This window comes from Salarias fasciatus, chromosome 5, assembly GCF_902148845.1.
Source record: "Salarias fasciatus chromosome 5, fSalaFa1.1, whole genome shotgun sequence".
NCBI lineage: Eukaryota > Metazoa > Chordata > Actinopteri > Blenniiformes > Blenniidae > Salarias > Salarias fasciatus.
Genome location: NC_043749.1, coordinates 5,731,478 through 5,746,367, shown reverse-complemented (window position 1 = coordinate 5,746,367; position 14,890 = coordinate 5,731,478). Strand labels below are relative to the sequence as shown.

General features: G+C 45.4%; 1 protein-coding gene and 16 non-coding genes across 17 annotated transcripts in view; all 17 read left to right on the top strand.

Annotated features, from left to right (window-relative positions):
• The window catches only part of eogt (EGF domain-specific O-linked N-acetylglucosamine (GlcNAc) transferase), a 29,757-nt gene that overhangs the window by 231 nt on the left and 14,636 nt on the right, over positions 1 to 14,890 (top strand). Inside the window, exons 2-9 of the mRNA XM_030091756.1 lie at positions 1,020 to 1,270; positions 1,943 to 2,043; positions 2,125 to 2,233; positions 2,430 to 2,524; positions 2,615 to 2,719; positions 3,317 to 3,423; positions 4,603 to 4,706; positions 5,092 to 5,184. Of these exons, the coding sequence (XP_029947616.1) occupies positions 1,070 to 1,270; positions 1,943 to 2,043; positions 2,125 to 2,233; positions 2,430 to 2,524; positions 2,615 to 2,719; positions 3,317 to 3,423; positions 4,603 to 4,706; positions 5,092 to 5,184 (915 nt within the window). The 5' untranslated portion in view covers positions 1,020 to 1,069. The remainder of the gene's footprint in view (positions 1 to 1,019; positions 1,271 to 1,942; positions 2,044 to 2,124; positions 2,234 to 2,429; positions 2,525 to 2,614; positions 2,720 to 3,316; positions 3,424 to 4,602; positions 4,707 to 5,091; positions 5,185 to 14,890) is intronic.
• Positions 476 to 546, top strand: trnag-gcc (transfer RNA glycine (anticodon GCC)). The gene has a single exon. It is a non-coding gene; the product is annotated as a tRNA-Gly (tRNA).
• Positions 5,972 to 6,043, top strand: trnae-cuc (transfer RNA glutamic acid (anticodon CUC)). Its single transcript has one exon. It is a non-coding gene; the product is annotated as a tRNA-Glu (tRNA).
• trnae-cuc (transfer RNA glutamic acid (anticodon CUC)) lies at positions 6,872 to 6,943 on the top strand. The gene has a single exon. It is a non-coding gene; the product is annotated as a tRNA-Glu (tRNA).
• trnae-cuc (transfer RNA glutamic acid (anticodon CUC)) lies at positions 7,415 to 7,486 on the top strand. Its single transcript has one exon. It is a non-coding gene; the product is annotated as a tRNA-Glu (tRNA).
• On the top strand, positions 7,867 to 7,938 carry trnae-cuc (transfer RNA glutamic acid (anticodon CUC)). Its single transcript has one exon. It is a non-coding gene; the product is annotated as a tRNA-Glu (tRNA).
• On the top strand, positions 8,410 to 8,481 carry trnae-cuc (transfer RNA glutamic acid (anticodon CUC)). The gene has a single exon. It is a non-coding gene; the product is annotated as a tRNA-Glu (tRNA).
• Positions 8,864 to 8,935, top strand: trnae-cuc (transfer RNA glutamic acid (anticodon CUC)). The gene has a single exon. It is a non-coding gene; the product is annotated as a tRNA-Glu (tRNA).
• Positions 9,755 to 9,826, top strand: trnae-cuc (transfer RNA glutamic acid (anticodon CUC)). The gene has a single exon. It is a non-coding gene; the product is annotated as a tRNA-Glu (tRNA).
• trnae-cuc (transfer RNA glutamic acid (anticodon CUC)) lies at positions 10,298 to 10,369 on the top strand. The gene has a single exon. It is a non-coding gene; the product is annotated as a tRNA-Glu (tRNA).
• trnae-cuc (transfer RNA glutamic acid (anticodon CUC)) lies at positions 10,752 to 10,823 on the top strand. Its single transcript has one exon. It is a non-coding gene; the product is annotated as a tRNA-Glu (tRNA).
• On the top strand, positions 11,652 to 11,723 carry trnae-cuc (transfer RNA glutamic acid (anticodon CUC)). Its single transcript has one exon. It is a non-coding gene; the product is annotated as a tRNA-Glu (tRNA).
• On the top strand, positions 12,195 to 12,266 carry trnae-cuc (transfer RNA glutamic acid (anticodon CUC)). The gene has a single exon. It is a non-coding gene; the product is annotated as a tRNA-Glu (tRNA).
• Positions 12,649 to 12,720, top strand: trnae-cuc (transfer RNA glutamic acid (anticodon CUC)). Its single transcript has one exon. It is a non-coding gene; the product is annotated as a tRNA-Glu (tRNA).
• Positions 13,549 to 13,620, top strand: trnae-cuc (transfer RNA glutamic acid (anticodon CUC)). The gene has a single exon. It is a non-coding gene; the product is annotated as a tRNA-Glu (tRNA).
• On the top strand, positions 14,003 to 14,074 carry trnae-cuc (transfer RNA glutamic acid (anticodon CUC)). The gene has a single exon. It is a non-coding gene; the product is annotated as a tRNA-Glu (tRNA).
• trnae-cuc (transfer RNA glutamic acid (anticodon CUC)) lies at positions 14,546 to 14,617 on the top strand. Its single transcript has one exon. It is a non-coding gene; the product is annotated as a tRNA-Glu (tRNA).

The window sequence follows — 14,890 nt, the reverse complement described above, 5'->3', positions numbered from 1 at the left end:
CCTCCAATACCCGATTTTTTTCCTTCGCTTCCCCTCTGACGGATAAAACAGTAGGTAAAGCGTCATTTTCTATATTTTCTCACACGTTTGTTGCAGATTTAACGTGAAGTATTAAAGAAATCAACGAGCTATTTGAGGCGTAGCTAGCTAAAAGTTGAACAGGTCAGAGTTAATGATGAGTGAATAATAAGCTTCATCATCTGAAAGCTCCACGAAAACATGATTTGAACACGAAAAGAATCATTTGATGGGGATTGCAGAAAATCACTGCTTGTTAAAGTAATTCTGAGTCATGACAAAGACATAATTAAACGAAGTAGTGATGCAAAATGCAGCTTTTACTCAGGAGGTGCTTCTGAAGGGGTTTAATTCAGCTTATTATTGAGAACAAAGGAAAAAATATAGCTGCATACAATGTAAGTCGCTCATATTTCCTCTATATAGAATTATGACGTCATTGTTTCACTGTGTACATGCATTGGTGGTTCAGTGGTAGAATTCTCGCCTGCCACGCGGGAGGCCCGGGTTCGATTCCCGGCCAATGCAACATCCTTTAACAAAATTTTGTGAAAATGTGTGCCTCTGATGTGAGGCTCTATCTTTATTGTGGTTAAACCTGCAGCACAGGTACTTTTTCTGTACTAATTCTCTTTTAAACCATGGAACATTTCAAACTCCCCGAAGTTACTGTTTTATCAAACAACGTTCAGTCATCAGATTCCAGAGCATGGAAAAAATGTCTTTGCTTCAAATGCCAGCTCTGCATAGCTCACCTTTATTACCAGCCAGCGCTTCTCATTTGCCCCTGCATTCTCAGTCATGACTGTTCAGACAACAGACGGAAAAAGGTCAGAAATATTTCCTGCTGCAGGACCTCTGTTTGAGCGGAGCTCAGATCCGCCAGGAGCTGCATTCCCACACCCCTGCATGCCTTGTGCCCTCATGCTTGTAAACTGTGGCATTCGGCGTCTAACCCAAATTACAGAGGCTGAGTTTTCTCTCTGTGTTTTTCCTCACAGGGTGCTGCAAAGAAGACCTGACGGTTTCACATGTCTGTGCAGTACTGACTATGCTGCTCTTGGTAGCACTTGGCATAGTTTTATCCTCCGTTGCGGTCACTGCTGAGAAGGCTGAGGAGAGCCACAAGCCACCGACGCCGCCGCTCGACTACAGCAAGCTGTCCCTGCCGCCGGAGCACGTACCGTACTTCCTCTACAACAACAAGAAGGTCGCCAAGCAGTGCCGCCTGGACCCTTTGTGTCCTTTTAAAGTAAGATGCAGATTTTGTCAGTATGAGTAACAGCCTTTAAGTAATGTAACTTAGCTGCATGCTGGATTAATAGTTTCTTTGGTAATTTACTATATTTCACTGTAAACGGCATGGAACTTGTTGACATTGTTCAGGGAGAACAATAACAACACATGCATCAATCCTTTATGCTGCTTCATCCGATTCGTAGCAGAAGGCACGGTCCACTCTGGACAGGCCATCAGTCCATCTCTCTCACATTCACACAGTTACCTTCAATTACATGTTTCTGGAGTAGAACATCCATGCACGCACACAGAAAACCTGCAAACTCCATGCAGGTTTTCCCCCTGCCAAACTCAAATTGGGCATAGTCTTATTGTGAGGTGAGAGATGACAAATCGTTAATAGCTGGGACGGAGAATTCTCCGAGGAGCAGTTTTGAATGATTGTTCCACAGAGAAGTACTGGTTGCTGTTGTCTAGTAACTACAGGTAATGCACAAATGTTAATAAAGCTTCCAAAAATCATGCATCCTGTTCGAGTGCATGTAAAATTATTTCACAGTTGCAATTACAGTTGTACTAATTAAGAACAATGTTGTTGAAAACTGTGTTTTAGAGTGATGGGTTGGATTTTGCCTCTGTTCCTCTCTGGCTGGTATATATTAACACTTTTATATTTTTACAACAGGAAGCACTGAAAGATCTGCCTGCCTGCTGGGGTTATGAGAAGAATTGTGATCCACAAAGACGCTTCAGCTATCCCGTCTGCACGAGGGCTGACTCTTCATGGTACTCCAGAGCTTCTTGTGTTTTGAAGCCGAGTGCGTTTAGATATGGATAATCTCAACAGCTGACTGTGTGTTCTGCCAGGGCCCGTTCACTGACTGCAGCACAGGAGGTCTTCTGGAAGCAGGCTGATTTCGGCTACGTCCAGGAGCGACTCTCCGAGCTTAAAACGCTCTGCAAGGCCAGCAAGTTGGTAAGGCTGCTCATTTCCTTAGTTCCCACGGGCCCTGTGAGTCAACAGGAAAATACAGCTGGTAGAAATAGACACAGTGAAGTTTGGAAACAATGGAAAGGAAATAATTTTGATGTTCAAAAGAAGTTTGGAGACTCTAGCTTTGAGACAAGTCTCACACTCTTTAAGGTCATTAAATACGGTTCCTGTCTCCTAGGGCCAATCGTCGTTAAGGTGCAGCAGCCACACTAGATTCTGTAAGGCAACAAATCTTTACCTCGACTTGCGGAAACCACGCAGGAGCCATGAAAGGTCTGTGCAATTTAGGATGTGGGAAACAAAAAAAAATCAATCCTTTCGCTGATGAGACTTCCTTAAAAGCGGGGTGTGTTTATGTCACAGATACAAAGAGGACTTCATTCAGGCGGGTGAGATCGGTGGACACTGCAGACTAAACAAGAGAGCACTCGCCGCTGAGGGGGACCACAAGAGCCCTCTGCAGTCATGGTGAGGCGGGAGACATCTCAATCAACCGTAGATATGCTTGTTGGATCATGAATTTTGCACTTAAATTTTAATAAGGTCAATTGATGGCCTAAATTCCTTGTAATTGTCAGTGTGTGGTTGCATGTGTTGGTCCTGCGTGGCTACAGCGCAACACAACCCTAAACTGGAGAAAGCCACATAAATGATTATGGATCTGATCACTATTTCTGGTTGGGAATAAAAGGAGAAAAAGCTCTGATTGTTAATATGTTTTACTTCACGGGTAATTTGATGTGTGATGTTTTTTTCCCCATTAAATCTTGTAAATGTATTTTCAATAATAGCTTTGGTTAGATAAATGTCATCCCATTACTCTCCTCTTGAAGTTCATTTATGTGATTGTGGAAGATTATTTTAATTTTATTCGATGTCTTTCTTCCTGTTGGTGCAGCAGTGCCTTCATCTGTCCTCTCAATCTGGACTTTCTGCATTTAGAATGAAAAGTTTACTGTTCTTAGTTGAGTTGAAAATACAGCTTAGCCTGGTTTCATGTAGTATGTCTTTGGAGAAGTGGGCTGTTTCTGTAGCTATGTTCTCAGTCATATGTTGTTGTTGCAGGTATGCTGAGCTCCAAACATTCACAGAGCTGGACTTTAATCCAATCGAGGGTGGACAGTGTGACCTCATAATTGAGAAACCAACAGTTTTCATGAAGCTTGATGCTGGTAAAGAACAATTTATTTGACTTACAAATCCTTGTTTTTTTTTTTGTTGATTTCTTTTTATTTAAATTTAATTAGTTCGGCTGCGAACCACCCCAGTGCATGTTGCAGGTCCACATTATATCTAGAGTCCCACGAGCCAACAAGGCTCAATGGGACTCCTTCAGCTTGACGGCATCCCTTACTTCCGGTGTCCACCACCGGGTTTGGGGGTTGCCTCCACAGGCACCGGAGACTTTACGACCACAGCTCCGGGCAGCTGCTTCAACAATGGAGGTGGAGAACATGGTCCACTTGGACTCAATGTCCCCAGCCTCCCTCGGGATATGAGAGAAGCTCTCCCAGAGGTGGGAGTTGAAAAGCATGCTGATAGAGTTTTCAACCAGACGTTCACGCAGAACTGTCAAACCGACTTTAGTTTAGGAGCCACAAACAGCCCAGTTTTATCTGGACTGTACTGGTTAAACAGTGAAATAATAACCTTTAAATTTGAACTTCAAAGTTTGCCTTTGTTGTGGCGTAAAGTGAAGAAAATGTCTGTATTTTCACCAAGTCAAATAATTATCACCAAAAATTGCTAAAATCTCAACATCCAATTTTAATTGAAACCTAAATTTATGAAATGAAATTTCTCCTGTAGCTGTTGAGTTATCTGTGTTTTATCAACGTGGACAACACAGAATAAAGGAGTTGTGTGATGAGTATACTTCAGAAGCAGACACCCTCTCTGTTTTGTTACGATGCCTCAAATCCAGATAACAAGCTGTATTAGATTGATAGCTGAGTCAAAACAACATGTTGAAAATTAAGTGTCAAGCTCAGTTTTCTTGCACAGCAGCACCCATGCAGAGTGACAGAAAGTGAGTTAAACAGATATGAAGTGGGTGTCATTGTTGATAATAGTTGTTTGGTTACAGCCCAGAACCAGTTAGTCCATGTATATATCCATCTTTTCTACTGTCTGTGTCTAACTTCCAGTTGTGTTGGATTGCAGCTGAACACTGACTAAAAGACTGGATACAGTATTCACAAATACACACATTCACACTCATGGCATGGAGACAGATTACACAGGGCTGCTTCATTTTTCCATTTTCCTCTGAAGATATCTCAGCAGTGCAACACATGTACATATTTTCGCTTTTGTCATCTTCACATCTTCATTCTGGGTTTTTCTCACAGGGGTGAATATGTACCACCATTTTTGTGACTTTGTCAACCTCTACATCTCCCAGCACATCAACAACTCCTTCAGCTCGGATATGAACATTGTCATGTGGGACACGGTGAGTGTCTGATTGCTGCAGTGTGAGCTTTAATTTACATGTGACGACCCTATTTTATTTTGTGGATATCGATCAACACACACTGCACTATTTGAAACATAGCCGCTCAGGTTGATGTAAAGACAAGAGTGCTCAGCAGTATAAAAGACAGCAGCGACCACAACTGTCATCACGCAACTCTCAATGCACATGAAATCCTGAATTTCATATCTCTTTGAAGTTCAAAAAAGGAGACAAAGAGAAGAAAAAAAAGGGACTTCTCTTTTCAAAGGGCAGAACAGAGTATGAGTGATTCGGCATTTGATTTGAATTCTAAATTGCTTTCTTCCTCTGTTTCTTTCATTTTGAATAAACATTTATTTGTTTCCTTTGTGTCTTTTCTCAGAGTTTTTATAGTTATGGAGATCTGTTCACTGAGACATGGAGGGCCTTCTCAGACTACGATATTATCCACCTAAAAACATATGACAACAAAAGGGTAGGTTATTATCTCGTCTTTGATTAGTCTTTGTTCACTCCTCTCTATTAAAACCATTGCCCAGGTGGAGATTTTCTACAAATGTTGAATCAAGTGTTGTAATGCTCATCTGCACAAAATTCTTTGTGAATTCCAATTATCAGAGCATTATGTGCAAATTGCACAATCAGGCCGACAGGAAATGTTAATCAGATATTGGACATTTTTCTAATAACTCAGTTGTTAAACCCTAAATGTATTTCAGACACAATTACTGGAGATAATTGACGGATGAAGATCTTGCGGTGATTTTGATAGTTTCTTTGTGTTACTGCTTGTGTGCTTCAGAGGCTATTTTATTCAACCTGGGGAACCATTTTTGCTCTGAGATCTCTTTTTTGAGGCCCGGGTCTGATTCCTGGTCAGGGAAGCTTTTCTGAAAATCTATTCATTTGAATGTTTTAGCTTGAGACTAATTCACTGCTTGAGCATGTGGTATCTGAATCCTGATCATTGGACCAGTCGGCCCCTCACAGTTCCCATGCATGCGTTGTGGTGTTTCAGTGGTGAGGTTTTGTCCTTCTGAAAACCACGGGCAGAATTTTGTGATTAGCTGACCCCTCACCCTTCCCTGGTGTTCTAATGGTTGAGTGTTTGGTCCTCAGATGGACAGGCCCAGAGTTGGATTTCTGGTCAGGAAACATGTTTTGGAAATCTACTCAGATGAATATTTGATCCTTGCATGAGATATCTGTCTGAGCTTGCGTTAACTAAATCTGGATGACAAGGCAATGCCAGCAGTCAGAGTTCCCTGGTGGTCTAGTGGTTAGGATTTGGCGCTCTCACCGCCACGGCCCGGGTTCGATTCCCGGTCAGGGAAGTTTTTCAAGGAATCTGTCCAGTTGAACATTTCAGCTTGAGATGAATTCACTGCATGAGCAGGAGGCTTCTCAATCCTGATAAAAAGGACCAGTTGACCCCTCGCAGCTCAAATGCTTTGTGCTGTTCATGTGGTGATTCTTTGGCTTACGGAAGGCCTCGGGCAGGACTTTTACTTTGTCCTGGGTAGGAAACATCTGTTCGAAATCTACTGGGATGCACGGTTTAGCTTGCTATCAGACATCAGCCAAGCATGTGGCATCCAAATCCTGATCAGCGGACTAACTGGCCCCTCACCTTTCAGTGATTTTTGGTTGTTAGGAGTTGTCCCTCGGAAGTACACAGCCTGGGTTTGATTCCTGGACAGGGAGCATCTTTTCGAAATCTACTCAGATGAATATTTTGGGTTTACATCAAATATGAGTCCAAGCATGTGGCGTCTGAATCCTGATCACTGGATGCCTTTGCCCCTGACTGTTCCCTGGCACTCAAGTGGTTAGAATTTGTCCTTCTGGAAATCACGGCCAGAATTTTCTGTTTGGGTAGGGAGCATCTGTTCAAAATCCACTCAGATGAAGGTTTCCGCTTGCCATCAATTATCAACCCAAGCATGTGGCAACGAAACCCTGATCAGCTGGCCCTTCACCCTTCCCTGGTGTTCTAATGGTTGAGTGTTTGGTCCTCAGATGGACAGGCCCAGAGTTGGATTTCTGGTCAGGAAACATGTTTTGGAAATCTACTCAGATGAATATTTGATCCTTGCATGAGATATCTGTCTGAGCTTGCGTTAACTAAATCTGGATGACAAGGCAATGCCAGTAGTCAGAGTTCCCTGGTGGTGTAGTGGTTAGGATTTGGCGCTCTCACCGCCACGGCCCGGGTCCGATTCCCGGTCAGGGAAGGTTTTTTCTGTAAATGATCTCATTTGAATGTTTTAGTTTGAGACTAATTCACTGCTTGAGCATGTGGCATCTGAATCCTGATCATTGGACCAGTCGGCCCCTCACAGTTCCCATGCATGCGTTGTGGTGTTTCAGTGGTGAGGTTGTGTCCTTCTGAAAACCACGGCCAAAAATTTCATCTTGGGCAGGGAGCATCTGTTGAAAATCCACTCAGATGTACATTTCCGCTTGCCATCAATTATCAAACCAAGCATGTGGCAACGAAACCCTGATTAGCTGACCCCTCACCCTTCCCTGGTGTTCTAGTAGTTAGTATTTGGTCCCCAGATGGACAGGCCCAGAGTTGGATTTCTGGTCAGGGAACATGTTTTGGGAATCGACTCAGATGAATATTTGATCCTTGCCTGAAAATCCTGTCTGAGCATGTGGAAGCTAAATCTGGATGACAAGGCAAAACCAGCTGTCACAGTTCCCTGGTGGTCTAGTGGTTAGGATTTGGCGCTCTCACCGCCACGGCCCGGGTCCGATTCCCGGTCAGGGAAGTTTTTTTCTGTAAATGATCTCATTTGAATGTTTTAGTTTGAGACTAATTCCCTGCTTGAGCATGTGGCATCTGAATCCTGATCATTGGACCAGTCGGCCCCTCACAGTTCCCATGCATGCGTTGTGGTGTTTCAGTGGTGAGGTTTTGTCCTTCTGAAAACCACGGGCAGAATTTTGTGATTAGCTGACCCCTCACCCTACCCTGGTGTTCTAGTAGTTAGTATTTGGTCCCCAGATGGACAGGCCAGAGTTGGATTTCTGGTCAGGGAACACATTTTTGAAATTTGCTGAGATGAACATTTCATCCCTACATCATATATATCTGCCTGAGCTTGTGGCAACTGAGCGTGGATGACAAGGCAAAGCCAGCAGTCAGAGTTCCCTGGTGGTCTAGTGGTTAGGATTTGGCGCTCTCACCGCCACGGCCCGGGTCCGATTCCCGGTCAGGGAAGGTTTTTTCTGTAAATGATCTCATTTGAATGTTTTAGTTTGAGACTAATTCACTGCTTGAGCATGTGGCATCTGAATCCTGATCATTGGACCAGTCGGCCCCTCACAGTTCCCATGCATGCGTTGTGGTGTTTCAGTGGTGAGGTTGTGTCCTTCTGAAAACCACGGCCAAAAATTTCATCTTGGGCAGGGAGCATCTGTTGAAAATCCACTCAGATGTACATTTCCGCTTGCCATCAATTATCAAACCAAGCATGTGGCAACGAAACCCTGATTAGCTGACCCCTCACCCTTCCCTGGTGTTCTAGTAGTTAGTATTTGGTCCCCAGATGGACAGGCCCAGAGTTGGATTTCTGGTCAGGGAACATGTTTTGGGAATCGACTCAGATGAATATTTGATCCTTGCCTGAAAATCCTGTCTGAGCATGTGGAAGCTAAATCTGGATGACAAGGCAAAACCAGCTGTCACAGTTCCCTGGTGGTCTAGTGGTTAGGATTTGGCGCTCTCACCGCCACGGCCCGGGTCCGATTCCCGGTCAGGGAAGTTTTTTTCTGTAAATGATCTCATTTGAATGTTTTAGTTTGAGACTAATTCCCTGCTTGAGCATGTGGCATCTGAATCCTGATCATTGGACCAGTCGGCCCCTCACAGTTCCCATGCATGCGTTGTGGTGTTTCAGTGGTGAGGTTTTGTCCTTCTGAAAACCACGGGCAGAATTTTGTGATTAGCTGACCCCTCACCCTACCCTGGTGTTCTAGTAGTTAGTATTTGGTCCCCAGATGGACAGGCCAGAGTTGGATTTCTGGTCAGGGAACGCATTTTTGAAATTTGCTGAGATGAACATTTCATCCCTGCATCATATATATATCTGCCTGAGCTTGTGGCAACTGAGCGGTGATGACAAGGCAAAGCCAGCAGTCAGAGTTCCCTGGTGGTCTAGTGGTTAGGATTTGGCGCTCTCACCGCCACGGCCCGGGTTCAATTCCCGGTCAGGGAAGTTTTTCAAGGAATCTGTCCAGTTGAACGTTTCAGCTTGAGATGAATTCACTGCATGAGCAGGAGGCTTCTCGATCCTGATAAAAAGGACCAGTTGACCCCTCGCAGCTCAAATGCTTTGTGCTGTTCATGTGGTGATTACGGAAGGCCTCGGGCAGGACTTTTACTTTGTCCTGGGTAGGAAACATCTGTTCGAAATCTACTGGGATGCACGGTTTAGCTTGCTATCAGACATCAGCCAAGCATGTGGCATCCAAATCCTGATCAGCGGACTAACTGGCCCCTCACCTTTCAGTGATTTTTGGTTGTTAGGAGTTGTCCCTCGGAAGTACACAGCCTGGGTTTGATTCCTGGACAGGGAGCATCTTTTTGAAATCTACTCAGATGAATATTTTGGGTTTACATCAAATATGAGTCCAAGCATGTGGCGTCTGAATCCTGATCACTGGATGCCTTTGCCCCTGACTGTTCCCTGGCACTCAAGTGGTTAGAATTTGTCCTTCTGGAAATCACGGCCAGAATTTTCTGTTTGGGTAGGGAGCATCTGTTCAAAATCCACTCAGATGAAGGTTTCCGCTTGCCATCAATTATCAACCCAAGCATGTGGCAACGAAACCCTGATCAGCTGGCCCTTCACCCTTCCCTGGTGTTCTAATGGTTGAGTGTTTGGTCCTCAGATGGACAGGCCCAGAGTTGGATTGCTGGTCAGGAAACATGTTTTGGAAATCTACTCAGATGAATATTTGATCCTTGCATGAGATATCTGTCTGAGCTTGCGTTAACTAAATCTGGATGACAAGGCAATGCCAGTAGTCAGAGTTCCCTGGTGGTCTAGTGGTTAGGATTTGGCGCTCTCACCGCCACGGCCCGGGTCCGATTCCCGGTCAGGGAAGGTTTTTTCTGTAAATGATCTCATTTGAATGTTTTAGTTTGAGACTAATTCACTGCTTGAGCATGTGGCATCTGAATCCTGATCATTGGACCAGTCGGCCCCTCACAGTTCCCATGCATGCGTTGTGGTGTTTCAGTGGTGAGGTTGTGTCCTTCTGAAAACCACGGCCAAAAATTTCATCTTGGGCAGGGAGCATCTGTTGAAAATCCACTCAGATGTACATTTCCGCTTGCCATCAATTATCAAACCAAGCATGTGGCAACGAAACCCTGATTAGCTGACCCCTCACCCTTCCCTGGTGTTCTAGTAGTTAGTATTTGGTCCCCAGATGGACAGGCCCAGAGTTGGATTTCTGGTCAGGGAACATGTTTTGGGAATCGACTCAGATGAATATTTGATCCTTGCCTGAAAATCCTGTCTGAGCATGTGGAAGCTAAATCTGGATGACAAGGCAAAACCAGCTGTCACAGTTCCCTGGTGGTCTAGTGGTTAGGATTTGGCGCTCTCACCGCCACGGCCCGGGTCCGATTCCCGGTCAGGGAAGTTTTTTTCTGTAAATGATCTCATTTGAATGTTTTAGTTTGAGACTAATTCCCTGCTTGAGCATGTGGCATCTGAATCCTGATCATTGGACCAGTCGGCCCCTCACAGTTCCCATGCATGCGTTGTGGTGTTTCAGTGGTGAGGTTTTGTCCTTCTGAAAACCACGGGCAGAATTTTGTGATTAGCTGACCCCTCACCCTACCCTGGTGTTCTAGTAGTTAGTATTTGGTCCCCAGATGGACAGGCCAGAGTTGGATTTCTGGTCAGGGAACACATTTTTGAAATTTGCTGAGATGAACATTTCATCCCTACATCATATATATATCTGCCTGAGCTTGTGGCAACTGAGCGTGGATGACAAGGCAAAGCCAGCAGTCAGAGTTCCCTGGTGGTCTAGTGGTTAGGATTTGGCGCTCTCACCGCCACGGCCCGGGTTCGATTCCCGGTCAGGGAAGTTTTTCAAGGAATCTGTCCAGTTGAACATTTCAGCTTGAGATGAATTCACTGCATGAGCAGGAGGCTTCTCAATCCTGATAAAAAGGACCAGTTGACCCCTCGCAGCTCAAATGCTTTGTGCTGTTCATGTGGTGATTCTTTGGCTTACGGAAGGCCTCGGGCAGGACTTTTACTTTGTCCTGGGTAGGAAACATCTGTTCGAAATCTACTGGGATGCACGGTTTAGCTTGCTATCAGACATCAGCCAAGCATGTGGCATCCAAATCCTGATCAGCGGACTAACTGGCCCCTCACCTTTCAGTGATTTTTGGTTGTTAGGAGTTGTCCCTCGGAAGTACACAGCCTGGGTTTGATTCCTGGACAGGGAGCATCTTTTCGAAATCTACTCAGATGAATATTTTGGGTTTACATCAAATATGAGTCCAAGCATGTGGCGTCTGAATCCTGATCACTGGATGCCTTTGCCCCTGACTGTTCCCTGGCACTCAAGTGGTTAGAATTTGTCCTTCTGGAAATCACGGCCAGAATTTTCTGTTTGGGTAGGGAGCATCTGTTCAAAATCCACTCAGATGAAGGTTTCCGCTTGCCATCAATTATCAACCCAAGCATGTGGCAACGAAACCCTGATCAGCTGGCCCTTCACCCTTCCCTGGTGTTCTAATGGTTGAGTGTTTGGTCCTCAGATGGACAGGCCCAGAGTTGGATTTCTGGTCAGGAAACATGTTTTGGAAATCTACTCAGATGAATATTTGATCCTTGCATGAGATATCTGTCTGAGCTTGCGTTAACTAAATCTGGATGACAAGGCAATGCCAGTAGTCAGAGTTCCCTGGTGGTGTAGTGGTTAGGATTTGGCGCTCTCACCGCCACGGCCCGGGTCCGATTCCCGGTCAGGGAAGGTTTTTTCTGTAAATGATCTCATTTGAATGTTTTAGTTTGAGACTAATTCACTGCTTGAGCATGTGGCATCTGAATCCTGATCATTGGACCAGTCGGCCCCTCACAGTTCCCATGCATGCGTTGTGGTGTTTCAGTGGTGAGGTTGTGTCCTTCTGAAAACCACGGCCAAAAATTTCATCTTGGGCAGGGAGCATCTGTTGAAAATCCACTCAGATGTACATTTCCGCTTGCCATCAATTATCAAACCAAGCATGTGGCAACGAAACCCTGATTAGCTGACCCCTCACCCTTCCCTGGTGTTCTAGTAGTTAGTATTTGGTCCCCAGATGGACAGGCCCAGAGTTGGATTTCTGGTCAGGGAACATGTTTTGGGAATCGACTCAGATGAATATTTGATCCTTGCCTGAAAATCCTGTCTGAGCATGTGGAAGCTAAATCTGGATGACAAGGCAAAACCAGCTGTCACAGTTCCCTGGTGGTCTAGTGGTTAGGATTTGGCGCTCTCACCGCCACGGCCCGGGTCCGATTCCCGGTCAGGGAAGTTTTTTTCTGTAAATGATCTCATTTGAATGTTTTAGTTTGAGACTAATTCCCTGCTTGAGCATGTGGCATCTGAATCCTGATCATTGGACCAGTCGGCCCCTCACAGTTCCCATGCATGCGTTGTGGTGTTTCAGTGGTGAGGTTTTGTCCTTCTGAAAACCACGGGCAGAATTTTGTGATTAGCTGACCCCTCACCCTACCCTGGTGTTCTAGTAGTTAGTATTTGGTCCCCAGATGGACAGGCCAGAGTTGGATTTCTGGTCAGGGAACACATTTTTGAAATTTGCTGAGATGAACATTTCATCCCTACATCATATATATATCTGCCTGAGCTTGTGGCAACTGAGCGTGGATGACAAGGCAAAGCCAGCAGTCAGAGTTCCCTGGTGGTCTAGTGGTTAGGATTTGGCGCTCTCACCGCCACGGCCCGGGTTCGATTCCCGGTCAGGGAAGTTTTTCAAGGAATCTGTCCAGTTGAACGCTTCAGCTTGAGATGAATTCACTGCATGAGCAGGAGGCTTTTCTATCCTGATAAAAAGGACCAGTTGACCCCTCGCAGCTCAAATGCTTTGTGGTGTTCATGTGGTGATTCTTTGGCTTACGGAAGGCCTCGGGCAGGACTTTTACTTTGTCCTGGGTAGGAAACATCTGTTCGAAATCTACTGGGATGCACGGTTTAGCTTGCTATCAGACATCAGCCAAGCATGTGGCATTCAAATCCTGATCAGCGGACTAACTGGCCCCTCACCTTTCAGTGATTTTTGGTTGTTAGGAGTTGTCCCTCGGAAGTACACAGCCTGGGTTTGATTCCTGGACAGGGAGCATCTTTTCGAAATCTACTCAGATGAATATTTTGGGTTTACATCAAATATGAGTCCAAGCATGTGGCGTCTGAATCCTGATCACTGGATGCCTTTGCCCCTGACTGTTCCCTGGCACTCAAGTGGTTAGAATTTGTCCTTCTGGAAATCACGGCCAGAATTTTCTGTTTGGGTAGGGAGCATCTGTTCAAAATCCACTCAGATGAAGGTTTCCGCTTGCCATCAATTATCAACCAAGCATGTGGCAACGAAACCCTGATCAGCTGGCCCTTCACCCTTCCCTGGTGTTCTAAGTGGTTGAGTGTTTGGTCCTCAGATGGACAGGCCCAGAGTTGGATTTCTGGTCAGGAAACATGTTTTGGAAATCTACTCAGATGAATATTTGATCCTTGCATGAGATATCTGTCTGAGCTTGCGTTAACTAAATCTGGATGACAAGGCAAAACCAGTAGTCAGAGTTCCCTGGTGGTCTAGTGGTTAGGATTTGGCGCTCTCACCGCCACGGCCCGGGTCCGATTCCCAGTCAGGGAAGTTTTTTTCTGTAAATGATCTCATTTGAATGTTTTAGTTTGAGACTAATTCCCTGCTTGAGCATGTGGCATCTGAATCCTGATCATTGGACCAGTCGGCCCCTCACAGTTCCCATGCATGCGTTGTGGTGTTTCAGTGGTGAGGTTTTGTCCTTCTGAAAACCACGGGCAGAATTTTGTGATTAGCTGACCCCTCACCCTTCCCTGGTGTTCTAGTAGTTAGTATTTGGTCCCCAGATGGACAGGCCAGAGTTGGATTTCTGGTCAGGGAACACATTTTTGAAATTTGCTGAGATTAACATTTCATCCCTACATCATATATATATCTGCCTGAGCTTGTGGCAACTGAGCGTGGATGACAAGGCAAAGCCAGCAGTCAGAGTTCCCTGGTGGTCTAGTGGTTAGGATTTGGCGCTCTCACCGCCACGGCCCGGGTCCGATTCCCGGTCAGGGAAGGTTTTTTCTGTAAATGATCTCATTTGAATGTTTTAGTTTGAGACTAATTCACTGCTTGAGCATGTGGCATCTGAATCCTGATCATTGGACCAGTCGGCCCCTCACAGTTCCCATGCATGCGTTGTGGTGTTTCAGTGGTGAGGTTGTGTCCTTCTGAAAACCACGGCCAAAAATTTCATCTTGGGCAGGGAGCATCTGTTGAAAATCCACTCAGATGTACATTTCCGCTTGCCATCAATTATCAAACCAAGCATGTGGCAACGAAACCCTGATTAGCTGACCCCTCACCCTTCCCTGGTGTTCTAGTAGTTAGTATTTGGTCCCCAGATGGACAGGCCCAGAGTTGGATTTCTGGTCAGGGAACATGTTTTGGGAATCGACTCAGATGAATATTTGATCCTTGCCTGAAAATCCTGTCTGAGCATGTGGAAGCTAAATCTGGATGACAAGGCAAAGCCAGCTGTCACAGTTCCCTGGTGGTCTAGTGGTTAGGATTTGGCGCTCTCACCGCCACGGCCCGGGTCCGATTCCCGGTCAGGGAAGTTTTTTTCTGTAAATGATCTCATTTGAATGTTTTAGTTTGAGACTAATTCCCTGCTTGAGCATGTGGCATCTGAATCCTGATCATTGGACCAGTCGGCCCCTCACAGTTCCCATGCATGCGTTGTGGTGTTTCAGTGGTGAGGTTTTGTCCTTCTGAAAACCACGGGCAGAATTTTGTGATTAGCTGACCCCTCACCCTACCCTGGTGTTCTAGTAGTTAGTATTTGGTCCCCAGATGGACAGGCCCAGAGTTGGATTTCTGGTCAGGAAAC